Genomic DNA, 22,049 nt, shown 5'->3' on the forward strand with positions numbered 1-22,049 from the left:
AAGAAGACACTTTGGTGGCAAAGGCACTCTGCTTTTAAAAGGGCAACGATCTCGATGATGGTGCCAAGTGATATGCAAAGTCAAGGAATGACAAAGGAAAGAAGAGATCAGGTGAATTAGTGAAGCCTTAGAGAAGGCATTTTGGAATATTGTTGAGAAAAAGGGGGAAAACATTGTTATTGTGATGTGTAGCTATTTTCAAATGCATGATTAATGATTACTTGATAATTCTGCATTGGTGGTGTGACTGAAGGATGCAGGTCAAGGGCATTCTTAAATTGCCATGAATATCTCCAAGTGACATTTGGAGGGATCTGATGGATTGTGGAGCAACTTGATGAAACAGTGAATGGGTCAACATCTGCTCTTTTGTTTAGCTTGGGCCAAATTATGACATACGGAGGTCCTAAGCTATGTCAATCTTAAAAAGCCCCACGGCATCATTAAATGGGTCAGAGGTCCCACCTTGGCATGTTACTCAAACCCCTAACCATCTATTCATAGTTACAGCACCATTTGTTGGAAGAGGTGAATACTGCCTGTAGGGATGTGTGAATCGATTCGGGTACAAAACAATTTGTACCCAAATCTACCTACCCATTTTGGGTGATTTGTGGACAAAACAAATTGCCCCTGTGCTTGCTGGCCAGATTCGGGTACAAAAGAAATCACCCAGATTTCAGACCTGAAAGATTTGTATATTCAGACCTCCATTTTGTGGCAATCTCTCTTGCTGTGTCCATTTTGTGTCAGGAATTTTATTTCTTCTAAATCCTGCCCTCCCAAGCTTCAGATTGGTGACTTACAGTGTGCAATGATTGACTGGTTATTCCTCCCTGGTTCCAGATTGGCTCATTTCCATTCAAATCTTGTGTTGCCAGGGGTGACTGACCCCATATTGGCTAGGGGAAGGGTCAAAGAAGGGACAAGGGTGGGGGGAGTTCAAAGGAGGGATTTTCAAATCTACTTAAGGAGGCAGCCAGCCACCATTATCCCTTTCTGCTTTGTGGGAGGAGAGAGCGAGCGAGAGAGAGCAAGAGCGCCAGAGGAGCTTTGCTTTGCCTTGCTAGCCTGCTGCCTGAAGTGGATTCTCTGCTTTTTTCCCCGATTGAGGAAAAGAGAAGTTATTTTTTTTCCACCCCCTTCCTGCTGCTGAGATAATCACTGCCTGTGCCTGCTGTCTGTGCAAATTGAATTGGGTACAAAATGATTTGTACCCAAATCTACCTGTTTCAGGAGATTTGTGGACAAAACAAATTGCCCCTATGCTAGCTGGCCAGATTTGGAGCCAAAACAAATTGGGGGTGATTCATCGGGGACATCCCGATGAATCACCGACATCCCGACACCATCAAATCGGGAACATCCCTAACTGCCTGTAATAGTGGATGCTGGTTTAAACTGGGCCCTGTTCTAATATCAGTTTGATATAACCTACAGTTATTTCTGCTCAGATGTATTAACTTGATATGATAAAGAATTGCATAGTCGTATAAGTATATTTTTGCCTTTTCAGACGATAATGTTTGTTTTGGACATAGACATAGTAGACATTGTATACTTGGATTTCAAAAAGCTTTTGACAATGCTCCTCACCCAAATCTCTTGAGTAAACTTCGCAGCCATGGGATAAGGTGACACGTTCATGTGTGGATTGGCAACTGGTTGAAGGACAGGAAACAGAGGGTAGGAATAAATGGACAGTTTTCACAATGGAGGGAAGTAAAAAGTGTGGTCCCCCAAGGAACTGCACTGGGAAAAGAGCTCTTTAACTTGTCTAGAAAGAAGCTGGAGTAAGCAGCGAAGTGGTCAAATTTGCAAATGACACTAAACCATTTAGGATACTGAAATCCACAACAGATTGCACGGAGCTCCAAAAGGATCGGGAGTGAATGACAAAATGGCAGATGTGGTTCAATGTAAGTGATGTATATTGGGACAAAAAACCCTCAACTTCATATATACACTGATGGGGTCTGAGCTGTTGGTGATGAACCAGGAGAGAGATAAAGGATAAAGTGTTGATTTAGTGTGTGGCAGCTGTTAAAAAGGCAAATTCTATGCTAGGGATGATTAGGAAGGAGACTCAAAAGAAAAATGCTAATATTAGCATTTTATAAATATAATTATAAATATAAAATGCTTATATGTTTTTACAGAGTCTTTTTACTTTCCCCTCTATTTTCCAATCAATTATGTATTTTTTCCATATTTGGTGGCTCCTCATAATATGAGGCCCTAAACTGTAGCTTGCTGGGTTTGTGCCTAAATCCGGCACTGCTTGGAAGTAGAGTGTATCAGCATCTGTCCAATGTACAAACAACCCACAAAGCTGAGCTCATGTCACTGGGATCATAGTTCTTTGAGGAGTTCTGCATGGACTTTACACCGAATCAGACGACTGGTCTATCTGGCTCAGTACTGTCTGCACTCACTGGCAGTGGTCATCCAGGGTTTCAGAAAGGAGTCTTTTCCAGGTCTACTTTGAAATGCCAGGGATTGAGACTGGTACCTTCTGAATGCAAAGCATGCACTTTACCTCTGAGCTTATAGTCTCATCCCCAAATGCAGACACATGAGCTACAGCCCCATCTCCCTGCAGCCAGCAGGGAGGGCAAATCTTGCTTGTTGAATGGGACCTAGGAGGCCTCCTGACCATGTGGAGTCTTTCAGAACTTGGCAATAAGTGTTCTGAAGCTGGTTGTGCAAAGTTCTTGCCATGACCATATATGTAAGTATTCTAAAAGTTGGTTTCTGAGGAGCAGAGAATGAGTACAGCACATTAGGGTACCTGCAGAACAAATCATTCCAGTAGCAAGCAAGCATAGGCAATGGAACCGAATCAGGCATAAGATAAGGCAATGCCCACTCCAGAATCACTAAATGACCTAGCTTGAGCTGGTCAATGAGCTGGTCTTGTGGTAGCAAGCATGACTTGTCCTCTTAGCTAAGCAGGGTCCACCCTGGTTGCATTTGAATGGGAGACCACATGTGAGCACTGTAAGATATTCCTCTCAGGGGATGGAGTCACTCAGGGAAGATCAAAAGGTTTCAAGTTCCCTCCCTGGTTTCTCCAAGATAGGGCTGAGAGAGATTCCTGCCTGCAACCTTGGAGAAGCCGCTGCCAGTCTGTGTAGACAATACTGAGCTAGATGGACCAATGGTCTGACTCAGTATATGGCAGCTTCCTATGTTCCTATGACTTCAGATATGAAAGGAAGTTGAGCATAAGCAGAGCTCATTCACTGAATCGTTCTGAAATGATTCTGGGTTCCAGTTAACACCACCTTATATATATTGATGTCATTGATGAGTTTTCAAGGGTGCCTACACTCTGCTAAAGATTCTAGTGGGAGTAAAATTCTGGCTCATCCCAGTTGCTTGGTTTTACTGCCCATAGCTTAAGTGGTGCAGCAGGGAAATATTTTATTAACAAGCAGAAGATCCTGGTTCAAATCTCCACTGGTATGTTTCCCAGACTATGAGAAACACATATATCAGGCAGCAGCGATATAGGAAGATGCTGGAAGGCATCATCTCGTACTGCATGGTAGGAGGCAATGGTAAACCCCTCCAGTGTTCTACCAAAAGAAAACCACAGGGCTCTGTGGGCACCAGGAGTTGAAATCGACTTGATGGCACACTTTACCTTTACACTAGCTTGCTATTGCTAGGAATGAAGGGGAAATAGATTAGAGGGGGAAAGACCTTTATGCCTATTGATCTTTCTTCAGGAAACTGAATTAAGCATGGAATCTGAAGCAAGTCGTTTTATCCTAGTCAAATATTCCTCACTGTGGGTTGGGAAAGGAGGAAGGAATCGTTGTGTATGATGGACAGATGCCTCCAAAGAAGCACTTCATCTACATGCTTCTTTCTTTCATTCTGGCTTCTGCTAGTGTATATTGACTGTAGTTGACTTTTCATCGTCCTTTGCTCCAAATGTGGTGTAGTTATCACCAGTCACCATGACTGTGGCAAAAATATACCTTCACAAGCATCTGTGAAGAATGTCTTTAGAACAGACAGACATACATAAGTAAGTAAGTAAATAAATAAATTCAATCTTAGAGCAGAGGGTCAGGGTAACAGTGCCTCTGAGCCCTTACCAGCTTTTCTGTGGTTGTGTGAGTGATGGGACCTCTCCTGCATTTACAGAGAGCTTTTTAAGCCTACTTTTCAGTGGGCTTATGAGATCACCCAGCATTCTCTGTGTGTGAGTCTGTGTGTCTATGAGTCCGTCCGTGTGTCCCCCCCATCAACTTTGCAATGCCTGGACCAATATGAACCACATTGGGTACAGTTTTAGGGACACATAGGGACACCTCAACGGCATAGTTTGTGATGATGTCATCCACCCCGATCCAAGATGGTGGACATGTAAACATTTGAGGCGCAAGTAGGCTAACTTGTGAACCGCCTAACCAATTTGAACTAAATTTGCTACAGTTGTAGGGACACATTGGGATGCCTAGATGGTGTGGTGTGTGACGATGTCATCCACGCCAATTCAAGATGGTGGGCACATAAACCTTTGAGGTGCAAGTGGGCTAAATTGTAGATTGCGTAACCGATTTGAACCAAATTTGGTACAGCTGTAGGGACACATAGGGACACCTCAATGGCATAGCTTGTGATGATGTCATCAACCAAGATGGTGGTTGTGTGAACTTCTGAGGCACAAGTGTGCTAATTTGTGGACTGTCTAACCCATTTGAACCAAATTGGGTACAGTTGCAGTGAGAGACACACAGGGATATCTCAATGGCGTAGTTTGTGATGATGTCATCTACAGAATTTCTAGATGGCGGATGTGTAAACTCTGGAGGTGCAAGTGGGCTAACTTGTGGACCGCTTAAGTGATTTGAACTGAATTTGCTACAGCTGTAGGGACAGAAAGGGATGCCCCAATGGTGTAGTTTGTGATGATGTCATCCACCCCAATCCAGGATAGTGGACGTCTAAACTTTTGAGGCACAAGTGCACTAACTTGAGGACTGTCTAACCAATTTGAACCAAATTTGGTACAGTGGAAGTGAGTGACACACAGGGACACATCAGTGGTGTCATTTGCAATGATGTTATCCAACCCAATCCAAGATGGCAGATGCATGCATATTTGAGGTGCAAGAGATCTAACATGTGGACCTCGATTTGAACCAAATTTAGTCCAGCTGTAGAGAGAGTGAAAGGAAAGTAGGCTGATGAGTTCTTACTAGGACAATTTGTTACTTTCTTAAAGTGCTCTTGGGAGGTTGATTTTAAAATATTCATGGATTACTCCAGCTTACACCATATTGTTGGGGCCAGAAAGCTCCTCAGAGGGAAAATGCCCCTTAGCTTTCTCAAAGAGCACTTTTCCATCTCAAATTCAGAACTGGGACTGTTTTGAGTGTGATATGTATCTGGAGGGATATGAAATGGGAGAGGAAGTATTGGAAAAAAGAGCTGCAAGAAAACAGCCAAGGGAAAGGTGGATGGGGTAAAAATGTAGGTACTTTAAGTGCAAAAATATACACTTGAACACTGGACTAGGGATATGCATTTCAATTTGGCTACAAAACGGCACTTTCGGATGTTTTGTATACCTGCCAAAAATGAAAAATGCCAAAACGAAGAGTTTTGTAGCCGAATTGAAATGACCCCCAAAATTTCGGACCTGTTTGGCGATCACTGCAGTCTCTCAAGTCAAGAGTCTCTCCCTTTAGTTCTTCTGCTGATGACGTCTCTGAATTTCCCACCCTTCAGGCCTGCAGGACCGGATGTGGCAGGGAGTTTCCGGTCGGAGTGGCAGGGACAGGGAGTTTGCCAGCCCGAGAGCTCTTGTGTGGGCGGCGGCAGGCACGGACATGGCGGGGATGGGGACATGGATGGGGACGTGGCAGAGGAGGCCTACGGTGGGGTGAGGAGGTGGCAGCAGGCCCTAGCAGGCAGGTGGGCGAAAATGGTGGTGGCGGGCCCTAGCAGGTGGGTGGGTGACCCGAAAATGGCGGAGAGGGAAGGAGGGAGCATGGCACTGGGGAGAGAAAACACTGTCAGGGGGCGGGGAGGGAAAGCTGCTGGTGGTGGGAGGAGGATGGGGACAGACCTTTTCTGGCAGCCAAATAACACTTGTCTTTGAGAGAGACCAGTAGAAAGATTGGCAGCCCACAGTTTTGGAGCAAGTCGGCTCTGAAACCAAAAATTGGGGTTTTTAGGAGGGTCGATTTCGGACCCTCCCTGAACTGGGGGGCTTTGGATTCGGCCGAAGCTGAAACAGAAAAATTATGAAATGCACACTCCTACACTGGACATCTAATGCTTTTAGCACCCTTTGAATATCTTAGCCAATAGCTGAAAAGATGTTGTGCAGGGATTTTTCATAGAGACTTTATTTCCTCCAATGGATTCAAAAGGGAACTGGGTGCCTCATTCTATATATTTTAAAGTAAATATTAATCCTGATATCATTAGTTTTCACTGCCAGTCAGATTTTCTTTCTTTTGAAAAACATACTTTATTGCAAATGATTTTTTTCTTCAAGCAGATGAGGCCAGTTGATAATTCAACGTTTGACCCATCCTTTAGACATCAACCATCAGCTCTTCTTCCCCCTGAATGACCAATAATGAAACAAGAGGAAAGACACAAGGGAAATGTCTTGATAGAAGCAGGGGGATGGAAGCTGCTCAGGAGAAATTATGACAGTGGTTAGTGGCAAGTGTTAATGGTGTCGGAGAGCACGAGGGAGACGTTGACAATGGATGGTTTACCCGTGTTCTTGTCTATGGACTTCTGAGTTGTCTGGATGGGCAATGCTTCATGTCCCACCATGCACGTGTAAATGTCTCCAGAACTCCATTCCTGTTCGTTGATGTTCAGCATGCTATAGGCAAAGTACTTCTCAGGTGTCTTTGATTCCTGAACAGGTTTGCTGACAAAATATTGTGAAGATGCAACCGGGACGCCATTGCGGAGCCATTTCACAAAGAGGTCATTGGGGTAGAAACCTTTCAGCAGGGCAGTGATGGTGGCTGTTTCCTGCATAGTCAGCTGTTCCGATGGAGGGGGAAGGATATAGACAGATGGAGCATGGAGGGTCCCACCTAGTTAGCAGGCAGAAGAAACGGAATGAAGAGTAGCCCAATTCCACTTCAAATATTTTTCTGAGGGAATTTGAACTATAGTGGTCATTTTAACCTTTTGATCTTTTGGGGACACTGAAGTCCCCAAAGAGAAGAGCTGGTCTTGTGGTAGCAAGCATGACTTGTGCCCTTAGCTAAGTAGGGTCCTCCCTGGTTGCATATGAATGGGATACTAGAAGTGTGAGCACTGTCAGATATTCCCCTTAGGAGATGGAGCCACCCTGGGAAGAGCAGAAGGTTCCGAGTTCCCTCCCTGGCGGCATCTCCAAGATAGGGCTGAGAGAGATTCCTGACTGCAACCTTGGAGAAGTCGCTGCCAGTCTGTGAAGACAACACTGAGCTAGATAAACTAATGGTCTGACTCAGTATATGGCAGCTTCCTATGTTCCTGAGTTGCAGGATGGCGATCTCTCAACGTGTGAAACTGGGCCACTGCAAATTGGTGAGGCAGAAAAATTCTGACCAAATCAGAATCTCGATACAGTAGCCTTCTAGCTTGTCAGAAATGGGCCTTGCTTTTACTGGAAACTGTGATGATGTGTTTCCCACAGAGACAAATGGAAGGGCTAGGGGAGGAGATTAAAGTTATTGCTAGTAATGTTGTTTCATTTATGGAGTGGTCCATAGTTTTTAGGTTGGTAGTTATTCCTTTAGGAGCAATTATGGGAGTGCACAGGTCCAAATGCAGCTGTTTTCTCTGAAAGCCAGAGCTGTTTATCTTCTAATTGCTCTGTGTGTGTGTGTGTGTGTGTGTGTACGTATGCATGTGTAAGAGATACTTGGGGATATGGAGGGAGACATAATTGCTTACAGAGTCCTTCCCATTCAGCATTGGTGAAAAAATTCCAGTCCTGATTGCTGAGGATTGAGAGCTTCATTTTTCTAGGGCAGGTCTATATAATGTGACTCACCTGGCTGAATCTGGCCTTGTAGCCACTTTATGATGGGGTCACAATAATCTGTTTTGCTGCCAGTCTGGGTCTGTCAATCACCAGTAGAATTGCAGACCACGTGGTTGGTAGACTGCCTTTATCTCAGTGGGCCTCTAGTTATGCAGCATTGTCCCAGAGGAAGGAGAGAATGTACCATTCTGGTATTCAAAGTAGGGATCAAAATTGAGAGGCGCTGACTCAGCGATCATAACTGGAGCTTATTGGTTACAACATCTACTGAATTAAGGACACCTTTGGGTATGCTGAAAGACTGGTTGAAGACCTTCTCCTGGTAAATGCCTCTAATTTAAGTGCTGTGAAATGATTCTTTGGGCAGATCAGAGATAGTCTGATGTCAAAACCTCTGAAACCAGGGGCACTAAAGCTTCATATTTTGGTGAAAACTAGGCACTTACCATTGGGCTTTCTCAAGGACTTGGTCTCAGGTGTAGGGAGTAAGCCGGGAAAAGCAACTTTGCATTTGAAGGTTTCTTGGCTGTTGTTCCACTCATCCACGCACACGGTTGCTTCAGCATCAACAAACAACATGTCATTGTCCTGGTCCTGGGGCTGTCCAATTATGGTCTCCAGCTGCCTGTTGTCAGATGCTCGTGTCCAGGTGATGTTCAGCACCTTAAGATCTTGACCATAGGGGATGTTGGAGATTCTGCAAGTGAGCTTGGCCAACTTGGTCTGGTAAGTGTCAGCGAATGATGGTAGGATGGTTGTAACCTGGATTGTTTCACCAGGACCAGCATCTGAAGAACAATGAAGAGAGGTGAGAGCCATGTCTGATCCCATGACAAATCAAGAAACATGATGCACTGCCATTTCATTTTAACCCCCACAAATATCTTACGTCTGTTTTGCATGCCCAACATTCTTAAAAGATTCCTTCCCTTTGGCCAATAACCATCTGGAAGATTAGCTGAGAATCTCTTCCTGCTCCCTGTGCATCAGGAACGAAGGGCTTGTACAAATTACTCCTTGTAGCTACTCCATAACTGTGGAACTGAAGGAGTTGCAGAAAGCTGAACACAAAGTTATACTGTTTTCCCCTTCTCAGATGGGGTCCAATCCACCCTGATTTTGACCAAGGATTACATATTCTGTCTTGTGATGAATGTCAGGGCGATAGCACTAAGCATCAATTTTCCAAAATCAATACTTCTATGCCATACTTTTTGTAACCGCCCACCCTGCCCGTGCCCAAATTACACAGCATCCACTACTAGGTCAGTTTTGTTTTGTTTTTTTAAAAATCAGATTAAGAGAGTATAATTTGAAAAGTTTACAAACAAATTTTACTCAGGAGAATTTTCTTTTCCTTCTGAAATTAATTTTGGCTCTAAATTAATGTAAAATTTTGCCCTGTGTGTGATTACAGTGAGAGTGTTTGGCACATGGTAATAAAATGCAGATAAACTGAGGTCCCACTCAGTGTTGATGCTAATCTTGGCCCCACTTCTGAAGCGTCCTGGCATATGCTGATGGGTTCTATTTAAACACACACAGACACAAGGGTGCATTGAACAGTTCTCAGTGGATATCGGCAAATGAGGTCATTAGATCATTTGGTCACCTGGTAGACGCCTGTGAATAAGAACATAAAAACAGCCCTTCTGGATCAGGCCCAAGGCCCATCCAGTCCAGTATCCTGTTTCACACAGTGCCCCACCAGAAGCCCACAGGCAAGAGGTGGGGGCATGCCCTCAGAGTCCTGCTGCTGCTCTCCTGCAACTGGTATTTAGAGACATCTTGCCTCCAAGGCTGGAGGTGGCCTATAGTCATCAGACCTGTCCTCCATGAATTTATCTAAGCTGTCTTAAAGCCATCCAGGCTGTTTGCTGTCACCACATCTTTGGCAAACCATGCATGATTTTATAGGCCTCTATCATGTCTCCTCTCAGTCACCTCTTTCCCAAACTAAAGAGTCGCAGATGCTGTAGCCTTGCCTCATAAAGAAGGTGCTCCAGTCCCCAGATCATCTTGGTTGCCCTCTGGTGCACCTTTTCCAGTTCTACAATTTCCTTCTTAATATATGGTGACCAGATCTGTACACAATACTCCAAATGTGGGTATGCCATAGGGCATTATAATATTAGCAGTTTTATTTTCAGTCCCTTTCTTAATGGTTCCAAGCATAGAACTGGCCTTTTTCTCAGCTGCTGCACACTGAGTTGACATTTTCAATGAGCTGTCCATCATGATCTCAAGATCCCTCTCCTGGTCAGTCACCAACAGCTCAGACTCGATGAGCATATATGTGAAGTTGGTCTTTTTTGCCCCAATACTTTACACTTTACACTTTACATATGCTAACATTGAATTGCATTTGCCATTTTGTTGCCCCAGTTTGGAGAGATCCTTTTGGAGCTCCTCATAATCTCTTCTGGTTTTCACTACCCTAAATAGGTTAGGGCCATCTGCACATTTGGCCAATACCCTAAATAGTTTGGTGTCATCTGAAATTTGGCCACTTTGCTGCTAACCCCAATGTCTAGATCAAAACACTCCAATAGTCCTGAAAGAACCTCTGCATAAATATGTCTTTCCTGAATTCTCAAATTCCTCTGATGCTGTGAAGGAGCATTGCAACTTACCTGGACAACCAGTGGATTGTCTGACAGTCTGTGTCTCACTGTATTTTCCACTCTCCACCTGGCAGGAGAAAACCTTGTCAGAGATCCAGTCGGACTTTATGACCGTGAGTTCACTGATGATGCTGTAGCTGCCACTGCTCTGTGCAGCTGGTCCAGAGGTGATGAAGCCAGAGTGAAGTATTTCCTCATCCTTCAGCCACTGGAGTGTGGCTTTCCCAGTGGGCAGTCCATCAACCCTGCACAGTAGGGTGGAATTCAGGTAGGGACTGCTAAATGATTCTATGGTGGGTTTGAAGATGAACATTTTAGGCTCACAGTGTGTGCATTCTGCAAAAGGAGGAAAGAGAATTAGCAGAGGAGGAAAGGATTTATTGGAGGTGAATCCAGTGCCCTATAGGCAAAAATTTAAATGTAGTCACTGAAATAATATTTACAGTATGTGGGGGAACATGCAGGTCCAAATTCTATCTAGCAACCCATCACCATCACCAAATTTGCAAGACTGCCTTCTAACAGGTGTCTCCCTGACCTTTCTGGGGGAGTATTTTCACATCCATTTGGATTAACAGTGCCATATGAGTCAGGGCCAAGCAGGATTTAGCTCACAGGGCCTGAGCTCAGCCTCAGAACAAATGAGCATGTGCAGAGTGTACTCTCCATACCATAGAGAAGCTATACCCCATTCACCCCGTCTCTGTTTAGGGGAAAGGTTTCTAGTACAGAGACTGCAGTCTCCAGCAGCTTTGCGTTCATGTCTCTTTTTGAGAAATTAATCATCATCCTATGCAGGTTAATTTATGATTGTTATAGTCCTATACTGCCCAATCTAATAGCTCTGCGACCATCTTATTCTTGTTCTTGAGCCGTTGCACTGGCTCTCAGCAACAAATGAACACAACACAGATTTCTGTTAAAATAACCGTTGAACAATCAAAAAGATTGATTGTGGGTGCATTCTACAGCTTAGGATCAGCTATGGAGAAGGCATCCTCCAGGTTTGTAGGGGAGCTACTGCCGACCCAGGCTGAACCTGCTGTGGCAGCCCATGGCACCCCCTACATCTGATTTCAGACACAGGGACATGGCCATATGTGGAAACAGGGCCACATAGCCCAGTTTGCAAGCCGCTTCAGACAGTGCCAGGGAAGCACCTGGCGGGGAGCACCTTTCCCCTGCTTGGAAAGGCAGAGAGACACCTTCCCAGTCAGCCTGGGAAGTCTCACAAATGGGGTAACGCGGCTCCGTTTGTGAGAAGCTTCAGCCAGCCCTGGTGTCAGATTCCCAGGGGATGAGGTGGGTTCCTAGCCCTTCTTGAACTCCAGAATGACTGGAGGAACCCCAAAAAGGTCAGCCTCAGGAACAGCCAGGGGAGGAGATTAGCTTGTCACCTGGGTCCTCCTCCTAGCTTGCTGCATTCAGCCAGTTCCCTCTCCTGGAGAACTCCTGGCTCCCATACTCAGAACCAGCTCCTCCTCATCAGCTGCCTTGTCTTTAAATACCCCAATGCAGAGCTGACAGGGCTTAAAGCCGACTTCCAGCCCCACCCCCTTCCTGACCTGGCTTCCTGTTTCCTGCCACACCCAACCTAGTGATCTCCCTGGAGCTGTTTCCTTCCGCTCTCCCTCCCTTGCCGTCTCAACCCCACTGGGGTCCAACCAGCCTGGACCCTTCTCATTTCTGCTGCCCCATGAAGGGAACGAAAGCCCCACAGGAGGGAAGCGACTGGCCCAGAGTCACCCAGCTAGTATCATGGCTGAATGGGGATTTGAACTCGGGTCTCCCCGGTCCTAGTCCAGCACTCTAACCACTACACCACAATGGCTCTATATGGACTCCCTGGGGATTGGGACCACGCCCTGCACTCACCTACTCCCTCCCTCTCTTCCCGCTGGCCTGCCACTCTTGTGGCCCCACCAGCCGGCTGCTGCTGCTGCTGCTGCTGCCCACACTGCCTTGGTGACCGGCTCTCAGGCCTTGCCATCGCTCCCATGGCCTGTACTGCCACACCTGCTCCCCAATGCTTCTAATGCTCCCACCCCCACAGCCACGCCAGCCGGCTCCCACCAAAGGCCCTTGGTCTACCCAGTATGGCAGGTAGCAGCAACCCATGTGGAACATGAGACATTGAGAAGGACTAGCAAACAACAGACTTCAGGGCTGGATCTTTCCTTCTTTCCTTGGTGCCTGTGTTGGGGGACACAGGTGCCAGACACTCCCCCCTCTCTTCCCAACATGTGTCCAGCATGAAGCTTCTGTGCCACCTCCTCTCTCCATGAAAGAAGGAGTCTGAAGGGCCAAGAGAGACAAAGAGGGTGAGTGGAGATCTTGCGGCTGCACTTAAAGGCGAGGACCATCAAGAACGCTGAAGGGAGATGAAGCCAAGTGCAGAGGGGCAACGGAGAGACCATAGCACTCCTACCTTAAAAGATCTACACTGGCTGCTGCTAAGTTTCCAGGCAAAGTACAAGGCTTTGGTTATAACCTATAAAGCCCTAAATAGCTTGGGCCCTGGGTATTTAGGAGAATGCCTTCTTTGCTATGAACCACACTGCCCATTGAGATAACCTGGAGAGGTTTGTCTGCAGTTGCCACCGGCTCGTCTGGTGGCTACTCTGGGACGGGCCTTCTCCATTGCTGCCCCAAGGCTCTGGAACACACTTCCTGATAAAATAAGAGCCTCCCCATCTCTTACAACTTTTAAAAGGGCAGTCAAGATGTATTTGTTCACCCAGACTTTTAATTAGATACTGTTTTAATTGTGTTTTAATCATTTTAACTTCTTAATTTTAATTGTGGAAATGTTTTAATCTTTTCTTGGTTGTTTTTATTATTTTGTAAACCACCAAGAGAACTTGCATTTTGGGTGGTATAAAAATATATCAAACAAACAAACAAACAAATAAATAAATGAATAGGCATTGCCCTGCCCATATGGCTGCTGCCTCCAGTGTATGGGTGCACACACACATACCCACTAATAAAGCCCCTGGAGGAAGATGGCAGGCTAGGAGTAGAGGGAAGGAAAAGGAAGCATCGGGCAGCAGTGCTTGTTTCCTCTACCATCAATGCCCAAAGAGGTGGTGGCAGGAGGAGGAGGAGGAGGAGGAGGAGGAGGAGGAGGCACAGGTAGCAGTACTGGATGCTGCTGGGTGAGGGACTTTGTGGTGGCCCTGGAAGTTGCCACTATTCAAAAATAATGATGCTGCCAAAAATGAACACAGGCCCCTTCCAACATCACTCCATCACTGGGCCTGAGGTCTTTTTTCACATGGCATCTTTCAAAATCCCCAATCTCCTTTTCTGTCACTTGGGCTCCCCACTCTAAGTGCCTTACCTTTCCTTGGAATGGCTTTTCATGGATTTGGAGAGTGCCTGCCAATGCATTCGTAAGACCTTGATCGAAACTCTGATTGATACACTTACCAAGAGATACACTTTCAGTGGCAGTGATTGGGATGTCAGAGGAAGAATGGTAGACCACACAACTGTAGCTGCCTCCCTTTCCCGCGGCTTCATCGCTGCCTATTTTCAGGATGCTGTACGTGCTGTATGCATTCCCGGCTCGTGTCACAGGACCCTGGTCATATAGCATGGCATTCAGGGGCACACTGTCCTTGTTCCAAGAGATGCTGATTTCCACTGGGGAGAAGCCGCTGACACTACAGACAAGAATCAGGGCCATGGCACTCTTTGATTCATCGAGGTAGGCTTGGGAAATGGTGACCGCGGGCTTGGCAGGAGCTTCAAAATTGAGGAGGAAAGAAGGGTGTAGGAGAAGGAACAAGTTTGCAGGAACAGCTTCATGACAGCAGGTCAGTGCACAGAGAGTGAGATCACTGGGCAGCATCTAGACTGAGTTAGTCACGACTAAATCTCACTGAAGTTAATGGGACTGAAGTTACTCATGACTAACATCTCATCGATTTCAGTGGTGCCTCATCATAGGAACATAGGAAACTGCCATATACTGAGTCAGACCATTGGTCTATCTAGCTCAGTATTGTCTTCACAGACTGGCAGCGGCTTCTCCAAGGTTGCAGGCAGGAATCTCTCTCAGCCCCTATCTTGGAGAACCCAGTAAGGGAACTTGAAATCTTCTGCTCTTCCCAGAGTGGCTTCATCCCCTGAGGGGAATATCTTGCAGTGCTAACACATCAGGTCTCCCATTCAGATGCAACCAGGGCAGACACTGCTTAGCTATGGGGACAAGTCATGTTTGCTACCACAAGACCAGCTCTCCTCTCCTAGAACTTTAACTAGTAATGTAAATCAGAGACTCACATAGGAACATAGGAAGCTGCCATATACTGAGTGAGACCATTGGTCTATCTAGCTCAGTATTGTCTTCACAGACTGGCAACAGCTTCTCCAAGGTTGCAGGCGGGAGTCTCTCTCAGCCCTATCTTGGAGATGCTGCCAGGGAGGGAACTTGGAACCTTCTGCTCTTCCCAGAGCAGCTCCATCCCTTAAGGGGAATATCCTGAAGTGTTCACACTTCTAGTCTCCCTTTCATATGCAACCAGGGCAGACCCTGCTTAGCTAAGGGGACCAGTCATGCTTGCTACCATCAGACCAGCTCTCCTCTGAGTAACTAGTCCGGATGTTGCCCATGATTTAGAGTGAATTACAAGAGGCTTCATATATTCAAAGTAAATAGCAAACAAACACACATCCCTCTCTAATAGTTTATAATCTAAACAAAGAAGATTGTTTTGTGTAGTGACTGAGAAGTAGTGACTGAGAACAGGACGAGCGGGCTGTGCTGAATGTTTGTCTTCTGTCAAATGAAATGTTCGCAACCCCTGGCTGACACTGAAGTCCCACGGAAATCAATCAGTGAGTCATGACTCACTGGTTCCATTCATTTGAACGGGAGTCTCCATGAGTAATTTAATCTGCACATCAGCCATTGATTTGCATCTTTGGTGCTTCTCTGGTGGCATCTTTTCTCCCAGGCTTTCCTCTCCAAATACTCCCAGCCAATCAGCGATCACACAGTGAGTGCTATGTAGCCAATCTAACTGGATGATGTCAGGGCTCCCAACCTGTCATGCCCACCCTTCACTGCTGCGTGCCGTGCCTGACCCCCTCTGCCTCTGCTGCCAGGTGTGCTATCCCTTGCTGACCACACCCCTTCCACCTATTTCAGCGTGCCAGTAAGGGGGTGGTGCTGGTGTCGGGCACACACATGCAGTACCATCCAGCCGGCAAGTGCATTCTTTGCTGGCCTCACTGCAGGCTTCTTTCCTCTCTATTGTAGGCAAGGGAGAATAAAGGTACACCCAGCTGAGCTGGCAAAGAAAGCAATTGCTGACTGGATGGGCCATGTGTGTGCAGCCCAACTGGAGTGGGGGAAGTGGTGTGGCACCCAATGATGGTACCTGCGGCAGCTGATGCAGCAGCAGTGGGGAGGAGGGGGGTTCTTTGGGAGGAGGGCTGAAGAGCACCCTATGGGTGTCATGGTGGATCCTAATACAATTCCTGGCTGTCAAATGCATGAATACTGAAAAGGTTCAACCTGGAGCAGAAGGAGAACTGGCCAAGAGAGTTGACTTCTAGCAATGAGCCAAGCATTTGTACATACCTGTTCCCCTGTGGATGGCTTCTGTTTTGGTGATTTCTCCATAGCATGGTCCAGTTACTTTGCAGGTGAATGTTGTGCCCCTTCTCCACTGCTCCAGGGATACAGGGTGGGTACTCGTCACGCTCTGCCTCCCAGGGCCATCCGTCGTCACCGTTTGCTGACCCTCTCTGCTGGACCGGCTGTCCACCTGCCAGTTGACTTGGGTGTCTTCAAGGTGGGAGCCAACCACAGAGCAGGTGATTTTGGCTGTCTTTTCAAGCAGGTCTCTATAGGATGGTTTGGTGATGGAGACAGTTGGTGGTTGTGTGGTGCTGTAGCAGGCTGGGAAAGAGATGGATTGTGGAAGTGCTTGTCAGTTTTTGAAGTCAGTAAATTTTGGATACGGCCACACACATGGCAAGGGCGCAAATGGCCAGGGTGCATGTGTAGCAGCCTCCAAAATGGCTGCCACCACCGTAGGAAGGGCAGGAATGGCCTGAAAATGGGCTGAAACAGCACTTAGAAGACCAGGGGGAGGCCAGCGGGGGGAGACGGAAATGGTGTGGACCCCCATGGTCATGGCAGCACCCCCCCTCGAGGCTGCCGTCTCCAGGGGTGAGTGTTTAATTTTTTTTAGCTTTAGAACCCTCAGACTCGATCAAATTTGAGTCGAGCTGGGGGAGGGGTTTGTTCGTGGGCAGACACTGAACATGCCCAGTTTGGTTTGAGTTCAGTTTGGTTTGAATCTAACCTGGCAAACCGGTTTTGTGCACACCACTATCATGGAGAATAGGTACATCAATGGCTACTAGTCATGATGTCTGTATATGCTATCTCCAGATGCAGAGGGCTCTGAATGCCAGTTGCTGGGCTACTGTGAGAGAGTGCTATTGGCACAAATGGCCTGCTTTTGGGCTTCCCAGAAGCATCTGACTGGCCACTGTGGGAAGAAGGATGCTGGACTAGATGGACCTTTGGTCTGATCCAGCAGAGCCATTCTTAGGCAGATGGATGGAGAGAGGCAGCTCCCTCGCTGGCCTGCCTACTCTCTTCCTGGCAGGCAGGTGAGGAGGCCACAGAAGCACAAGAAAGGTGGCCATCCATCCCCCTCTAACCACCCATCAGCCTTTAGAGCAAGCCGTCCTCACCTTGGCACTTGCTGGTGTTGGACATCAAGATGTTCTGGCTGCCCGGCGGGTGAGTCACTCGACACGTGTAGAGATCCCCTCTGTCCCAGCTCTCTTTGCTGATTCTCAGTTGGCCTGAGCTGGAGTAACCGCTTCCCTGCACTCCGGAGAGGGTCACCCGTTTTTTATTTGGCTGTGCTCGTCCATTCACCAGCCATTCCACATCAGCATTCCAACGGCTGGCGCTCTGAAGGAAGCATGCCAGCTCTGGGCCGGTCTGCGTGGCCTGCACATTGCAGCCAGGGGGGAAGACATATATTTGGAGTGGCTCCCGTCTTGTCCCAATGCAAGCTGAGAGTAAAGAGTGGAAACATTTGGTTGACAGCTGGGAGTAAACATTCATAGTCCTCTTTATGGGCATGACTGCTTGGGGGCTCTTAGAGGTCTTGGTTGGGTTCTTTCCTGGCACCACGAGCCATTCAGGACCTAGATGTAGCTAGTCTGTGCAATGTTGCTTTTCTTCATTTTGACCCCTTTTCCCTCAAACTTGTTTCTTGCCAATGCCTTCTGCCCACCACTCCCACCAAAACACCTCTTTTCTAGTGTCTATCAGGACATCAGAAGAAGTGTTGGAGGATAAATAACTTGCAAGCAATTTATCTTAATTTGAATTTGCTTGGAAGCACTGGAGAACATATTCTATCTTAATTCAAATGAAGAAAACTGACATTCAAAATGTCATCTTCAAATTTCAAAAGCCCACCCAATTTTAAATTGATGCTAAATTTGTTTTCTGCTCTGGCACTAATGGGCTTTACAATGTGCCGGCTTGTTGGACACCATTTCAGGATGTGATCATAGAAGGAGAAAGCCACCTTATGCTTGCTGAGCCCTCTCAGAACAGGATTGGCATGCATGCTGGATCTGGCTCAGAGAATAACACAACCTAAGGGTTGTTGGTTTTCTTGCATGACATCATTCAAAAATCCCATCTCCTTTTGCCTGCACACTTTGTGACCTCCATCTTGGAGATTCCAGGGAAGGAACTTGGAAGCTTCTGCAAGCAAGCAGATGCTCTCCCCAGAGCTGCCCTGTCCCCTAAGGGGAATATCTCAAGTGCTCATATGAATTCTTCCTTTCAAATGCAAACCAGGGTGGACCCTGCCTGACAAAGTGGGCAATTCATGCTTGCTACCACAAGACCAGCTCTCCTCCTCCTTTCCAAATTCCCATCTCCTTTTCCCTCCCTTTAACCCCCGCCCCCTCTAAGTGCCTTACCTGTCTTGGGAATGGCCTTTTGCACATCAGTGCCTCCTGGATTTGCAGAATGCTTGACAATACACTGATAATTCTTGGATTGAAAATCTGAAGCAGAGACTGTGAGCTGGCTGCTTGCTTGGAAGAAACCTCCTCCTCCTTGGGGCATGGCTGGGAAGCTCCTTTTATCTCTTCCTTCAGGACGCCATGAGATCTCTATAGTTTTTGGAAGAAATTCAGCAGCGAGGCAGGCAAAGGTCACGGTCTCTGGGGGTTCCCCACTGCAGCAGGACAGCAGAGGGAACACGGAAGGAGCACTTTGTGTAGCTGCAGGAGAGGGGGAAAAGACAGGAGGTAACAGGGAACACTAGAAAGCAGGAATGCTTTTTTTTAATTGCCTGAAGTTTACGATAGCTCAGTCATCATAATGCAGATACCTTTTATGGACACTTTCTCTCTTTTGCTATTACGATTGTCATCGGCTTCATCATGTGAATGCCACTAAATGCAGTTACACATTCTTAGCTTTCACTGAGGTTGGGTATTAATTATATAAGTGGAGTGAAATTAGATTGTTGCATTTCATTTATATTGACAAGCAGGCTCTTTCTCAGTCATGGTGGTTCCTCTTCTTTCCAATGCAATTACCTACTAGGATAATTTTATGAAAGGCGGTATATGGATCAAACAAACACATACAATGCTTTTCCCCTACATGTACTGTATATGGCTTGGCTTATATCTCACTGGTTGCTCTCCAGGTCTGATAAGCCAGGGGTAGGGAAAACGTAGGCTTCTGGGAGCAACTTTTCATTTTAGAGATACCAAGTAAAATGGTGGTGGAGATGGGGAACTAGAGCCAGCTGTGAAATGGTGACTTGTAAAAACATTGGCATCTACAGAATAATGGATTTTAATCTCAAAAGCCCTTCAATGGCCAGCAGGGCTGGACAGAGATCAGATCAAAGGCAACCAATTAATTTCCATTTTGCGGATGAGGCCCATAACACTGAAAACACTTAGGGGGGAAAGATAGGAGGTAATAGAGAACACTTGAAGGCAGAAATGTGTTTTTTAAAAATTAACTTAAGTTTACAATAAATCTGTTCTACGTCATAATGCAGAAGCTTTTGCAGAGGATTATGAAAATGTCGTCTCTTCCCCTGTGGGGCACGTTCATTGAGTGTGTTGTCATGATCACCACTTTATATGATAGCACTTTACAGCATGAACAGGAAGAACCACGGGTCCCTACCCAGAGGAGTTTACAGTGGTTGGGAGAGGAATGGTCAGTAGAAGCGGAGGGTGGATCAAAAGAGGCCACAAGGTTGAATGTGAAGCAGGGATGCATGTGAGGAAATGTAGCCAACCACCCCAAGTTTTCAGAAGGCCTCTTCAGTTGTTTCCCCCATGTGTTCAGGGAATAGGTGGAGGCGGAATGGGAGTGTGCCACTTAGCCACACACTCCTCACTGAGCTGCTGGCTAGCCGTTGGCCAGCTTCTGAATTGCAGAGAACTCTTCAGCCTTTGCAGGTGAGCACTGGACCTGCAGGTGCCACCTGGAATCAGGGCTAGCTGGCATGTCAGCCTGGGGGATCTGGCTAGCGTGTGTATTTCCAATTACCGTTCTGCACTTCCATTCGTAACACTTGAAAGGGGCTATCAATCTTAATCGAGTCTACTCCTCCGACTCAATTAAGATTAACAAGTGATAGCCCCTTTCAAGTGTTATGACTGGAAGTGGGGAAGGGTAACTGGAAATACACACGCTAGCCAAATCCCCCAGGCTGACATACCAGCTAGCCCTGATATTGCTAAGTGATCTGTTTTCCACTCTTTGTACAGTACTGGACCTGCCTTGTTTTCTCACAGGCTTTCTCAGCCCTCAATAGGTTCCCTGTCAATTGATTTTGCCTACAGCACATGGCCTGATTAGAGATATGAAGGACTGGGGAGAAACGGGGCGGGGCGGGGGGAGCATACAAGTGGAACATTGAAACCTTCATGCCTCTGCTTAATGTTCCTCCTCTCTATTCAGTTTATGACTGAAATGTAATAGCATCTGTGGGATCTTGAAGCAAAATTTTGTTCCAGGGTTGCCAGCAATCCAGCACCTCTAAGCTCAAGATTCATGAGGTAAGGCCTAGCACTGTCATAAGGGGATATCTGGCGGAGTCTCATTAAATGGCAGGAGTACAGGAAGTGGCGCCACACACAAATATCAATCTTCCCCCCTGGTGTCTGCGAATGAGTGTTGTTGCAATCATGTGGCTTCCAAGCAGTGGACTCACCATATTAAAACACACACACACATACATGGCAATGAAATATGAGCGAAACATAACATGCACCTTAAGTGGCACAGGAGGGAAATGTTTGACTAACAAGAGGAAGGTTGTCGGTTTGAATCCCCGCTGGTATGTTTCCCAGACTATGGGAAATACCTATATTGGGCGGTGGCAGCAATATAGGAAGATGCTGAAAGGCATCATCTCATACTGCACAGGAGATGGCAATGGTCAACCCCTCCTGTATTCTACCAAAGACAACCACAGGGCTCTGGGGGTGCCAGGAGTCGACACCGACTCAACGGCACACTTTGCCTTAAAACATAAAATATAGTCAAGCCATGAGTGTTGAAGGAAATCTTCTTCCCTTTTATGGCTTCCTTGACAGCCATGCTGGCATCCTCCTGGACTTAGTGGTACCTTTCCTCCTTTTGGCTAGGACCAGCAAATGGAAGTCTTTTTTGACACACCGCATAATCAACTTGTGGAAATCTCTGCCACAAGATGTGGTGATGGCCAACAACCTGGATGGCTTTAAGAGGGGTTTGGTTAACTTCATGGAGGGGAGGTCTATCAATGGCTACTAGTTGGAGGGCTATAGACCACCTCCAGCCTCAAAGGCAGGATGCCTCTGAGTACCAGTTGCAGGGGAGTCACAGCAGGAGAGAGGGCATGCCCTCAACTCCTGCCTGTGGTTTCCAGTGGCATCTGGTGGGCCACTGTGTGAAACAGGATGCTGGACTGGATGGGCCTTGGGTCCGATCCAGCAGGGCTATTTTTATGTTCTTATGAGTACCAGAGTGTTGAAACTCACCTCCTGCTTGTCAGCAGGGAACAATAGGTTGTGGGAGTGCATGCCTATTAAGTAGCATGATAACTATTAATACATTCCTACATGCTAGACACTAACGGAGCAGAATGTAAGGTGTGCCGCAAGGACTGCTGCCTGCCTGTGAGGCTCACGGAGGCTGAGGGAGAGAAGGAAAACATGTGAACTTGCATCAAAAGCAACCTGAGCCTTTTGGAAGGGCGGTATAAAAGTTTTAATAAAATAAATAAAACTCCAAGGGCAGAGGGGAGGGGCTGCTTCCCTCAATGCTGCTAGTGTACTTCGAAATGGCTTCGCTCAACATTTACCCCGGAGCATGAAACCAA

At 46.8% G+C, this 22,049-nt stretch overlaps 1 protein-coding gene across 1 annotated transcript in view; it reads right to left on the minus strand.

Moving 5' to 3' along the window:
• Nucleotides 1-22,049, minus strand: part of LOC128329543 (uncharacterized) — a 471,544-nt gene that overhangs the window by 34,017 nt on the left and 415,478 nt on the right. The window contains exons 21-26 of the mRNA XM_053260948.1: nt 17,371-17,635; nt 16,244-16,564; nt 14,083-14,400; nt 10,660-10,986; nt 8,473-8,814; nt 6,753-7,085 (exon numbers count right to left, since the gene is read on the minus strand). Coding sequence (XP_053116923.1) covers nt 6,753-7,085; nt 8,473-8,814; nt 10,660-10,986; nt 14,083-14,400; nt 16,244-16,564; nt 17,371-17,635 — 1,906 coding nt within the window. The remainder of the gene's footprint in view (nt 1-6,752; nt 7,086-8,472; nt 8,815-10,659; nt 10,987-14,082; nt 14,401-16,243; nt 16,565-17,370; nt 17,636-22,049) is intronic.

The sequence above is a fragment of the Hemicordylus capensis genome, chromosome 6 (assembly GCF_027244095.1).
Source record: "Hemicordylus capensis ecotype Gifberg chromosome 6, rHemCap1.1.pri, whole genome shotgun sequence".
In the NCBI taxonomy this organism is placed as follows: domain Eukaryota; kingdom Metazoa; phylum Chordata; class Lepidosauria; order Squamata; family Cordylidae; genus Hemicordylus; species Hemicordylus capensis.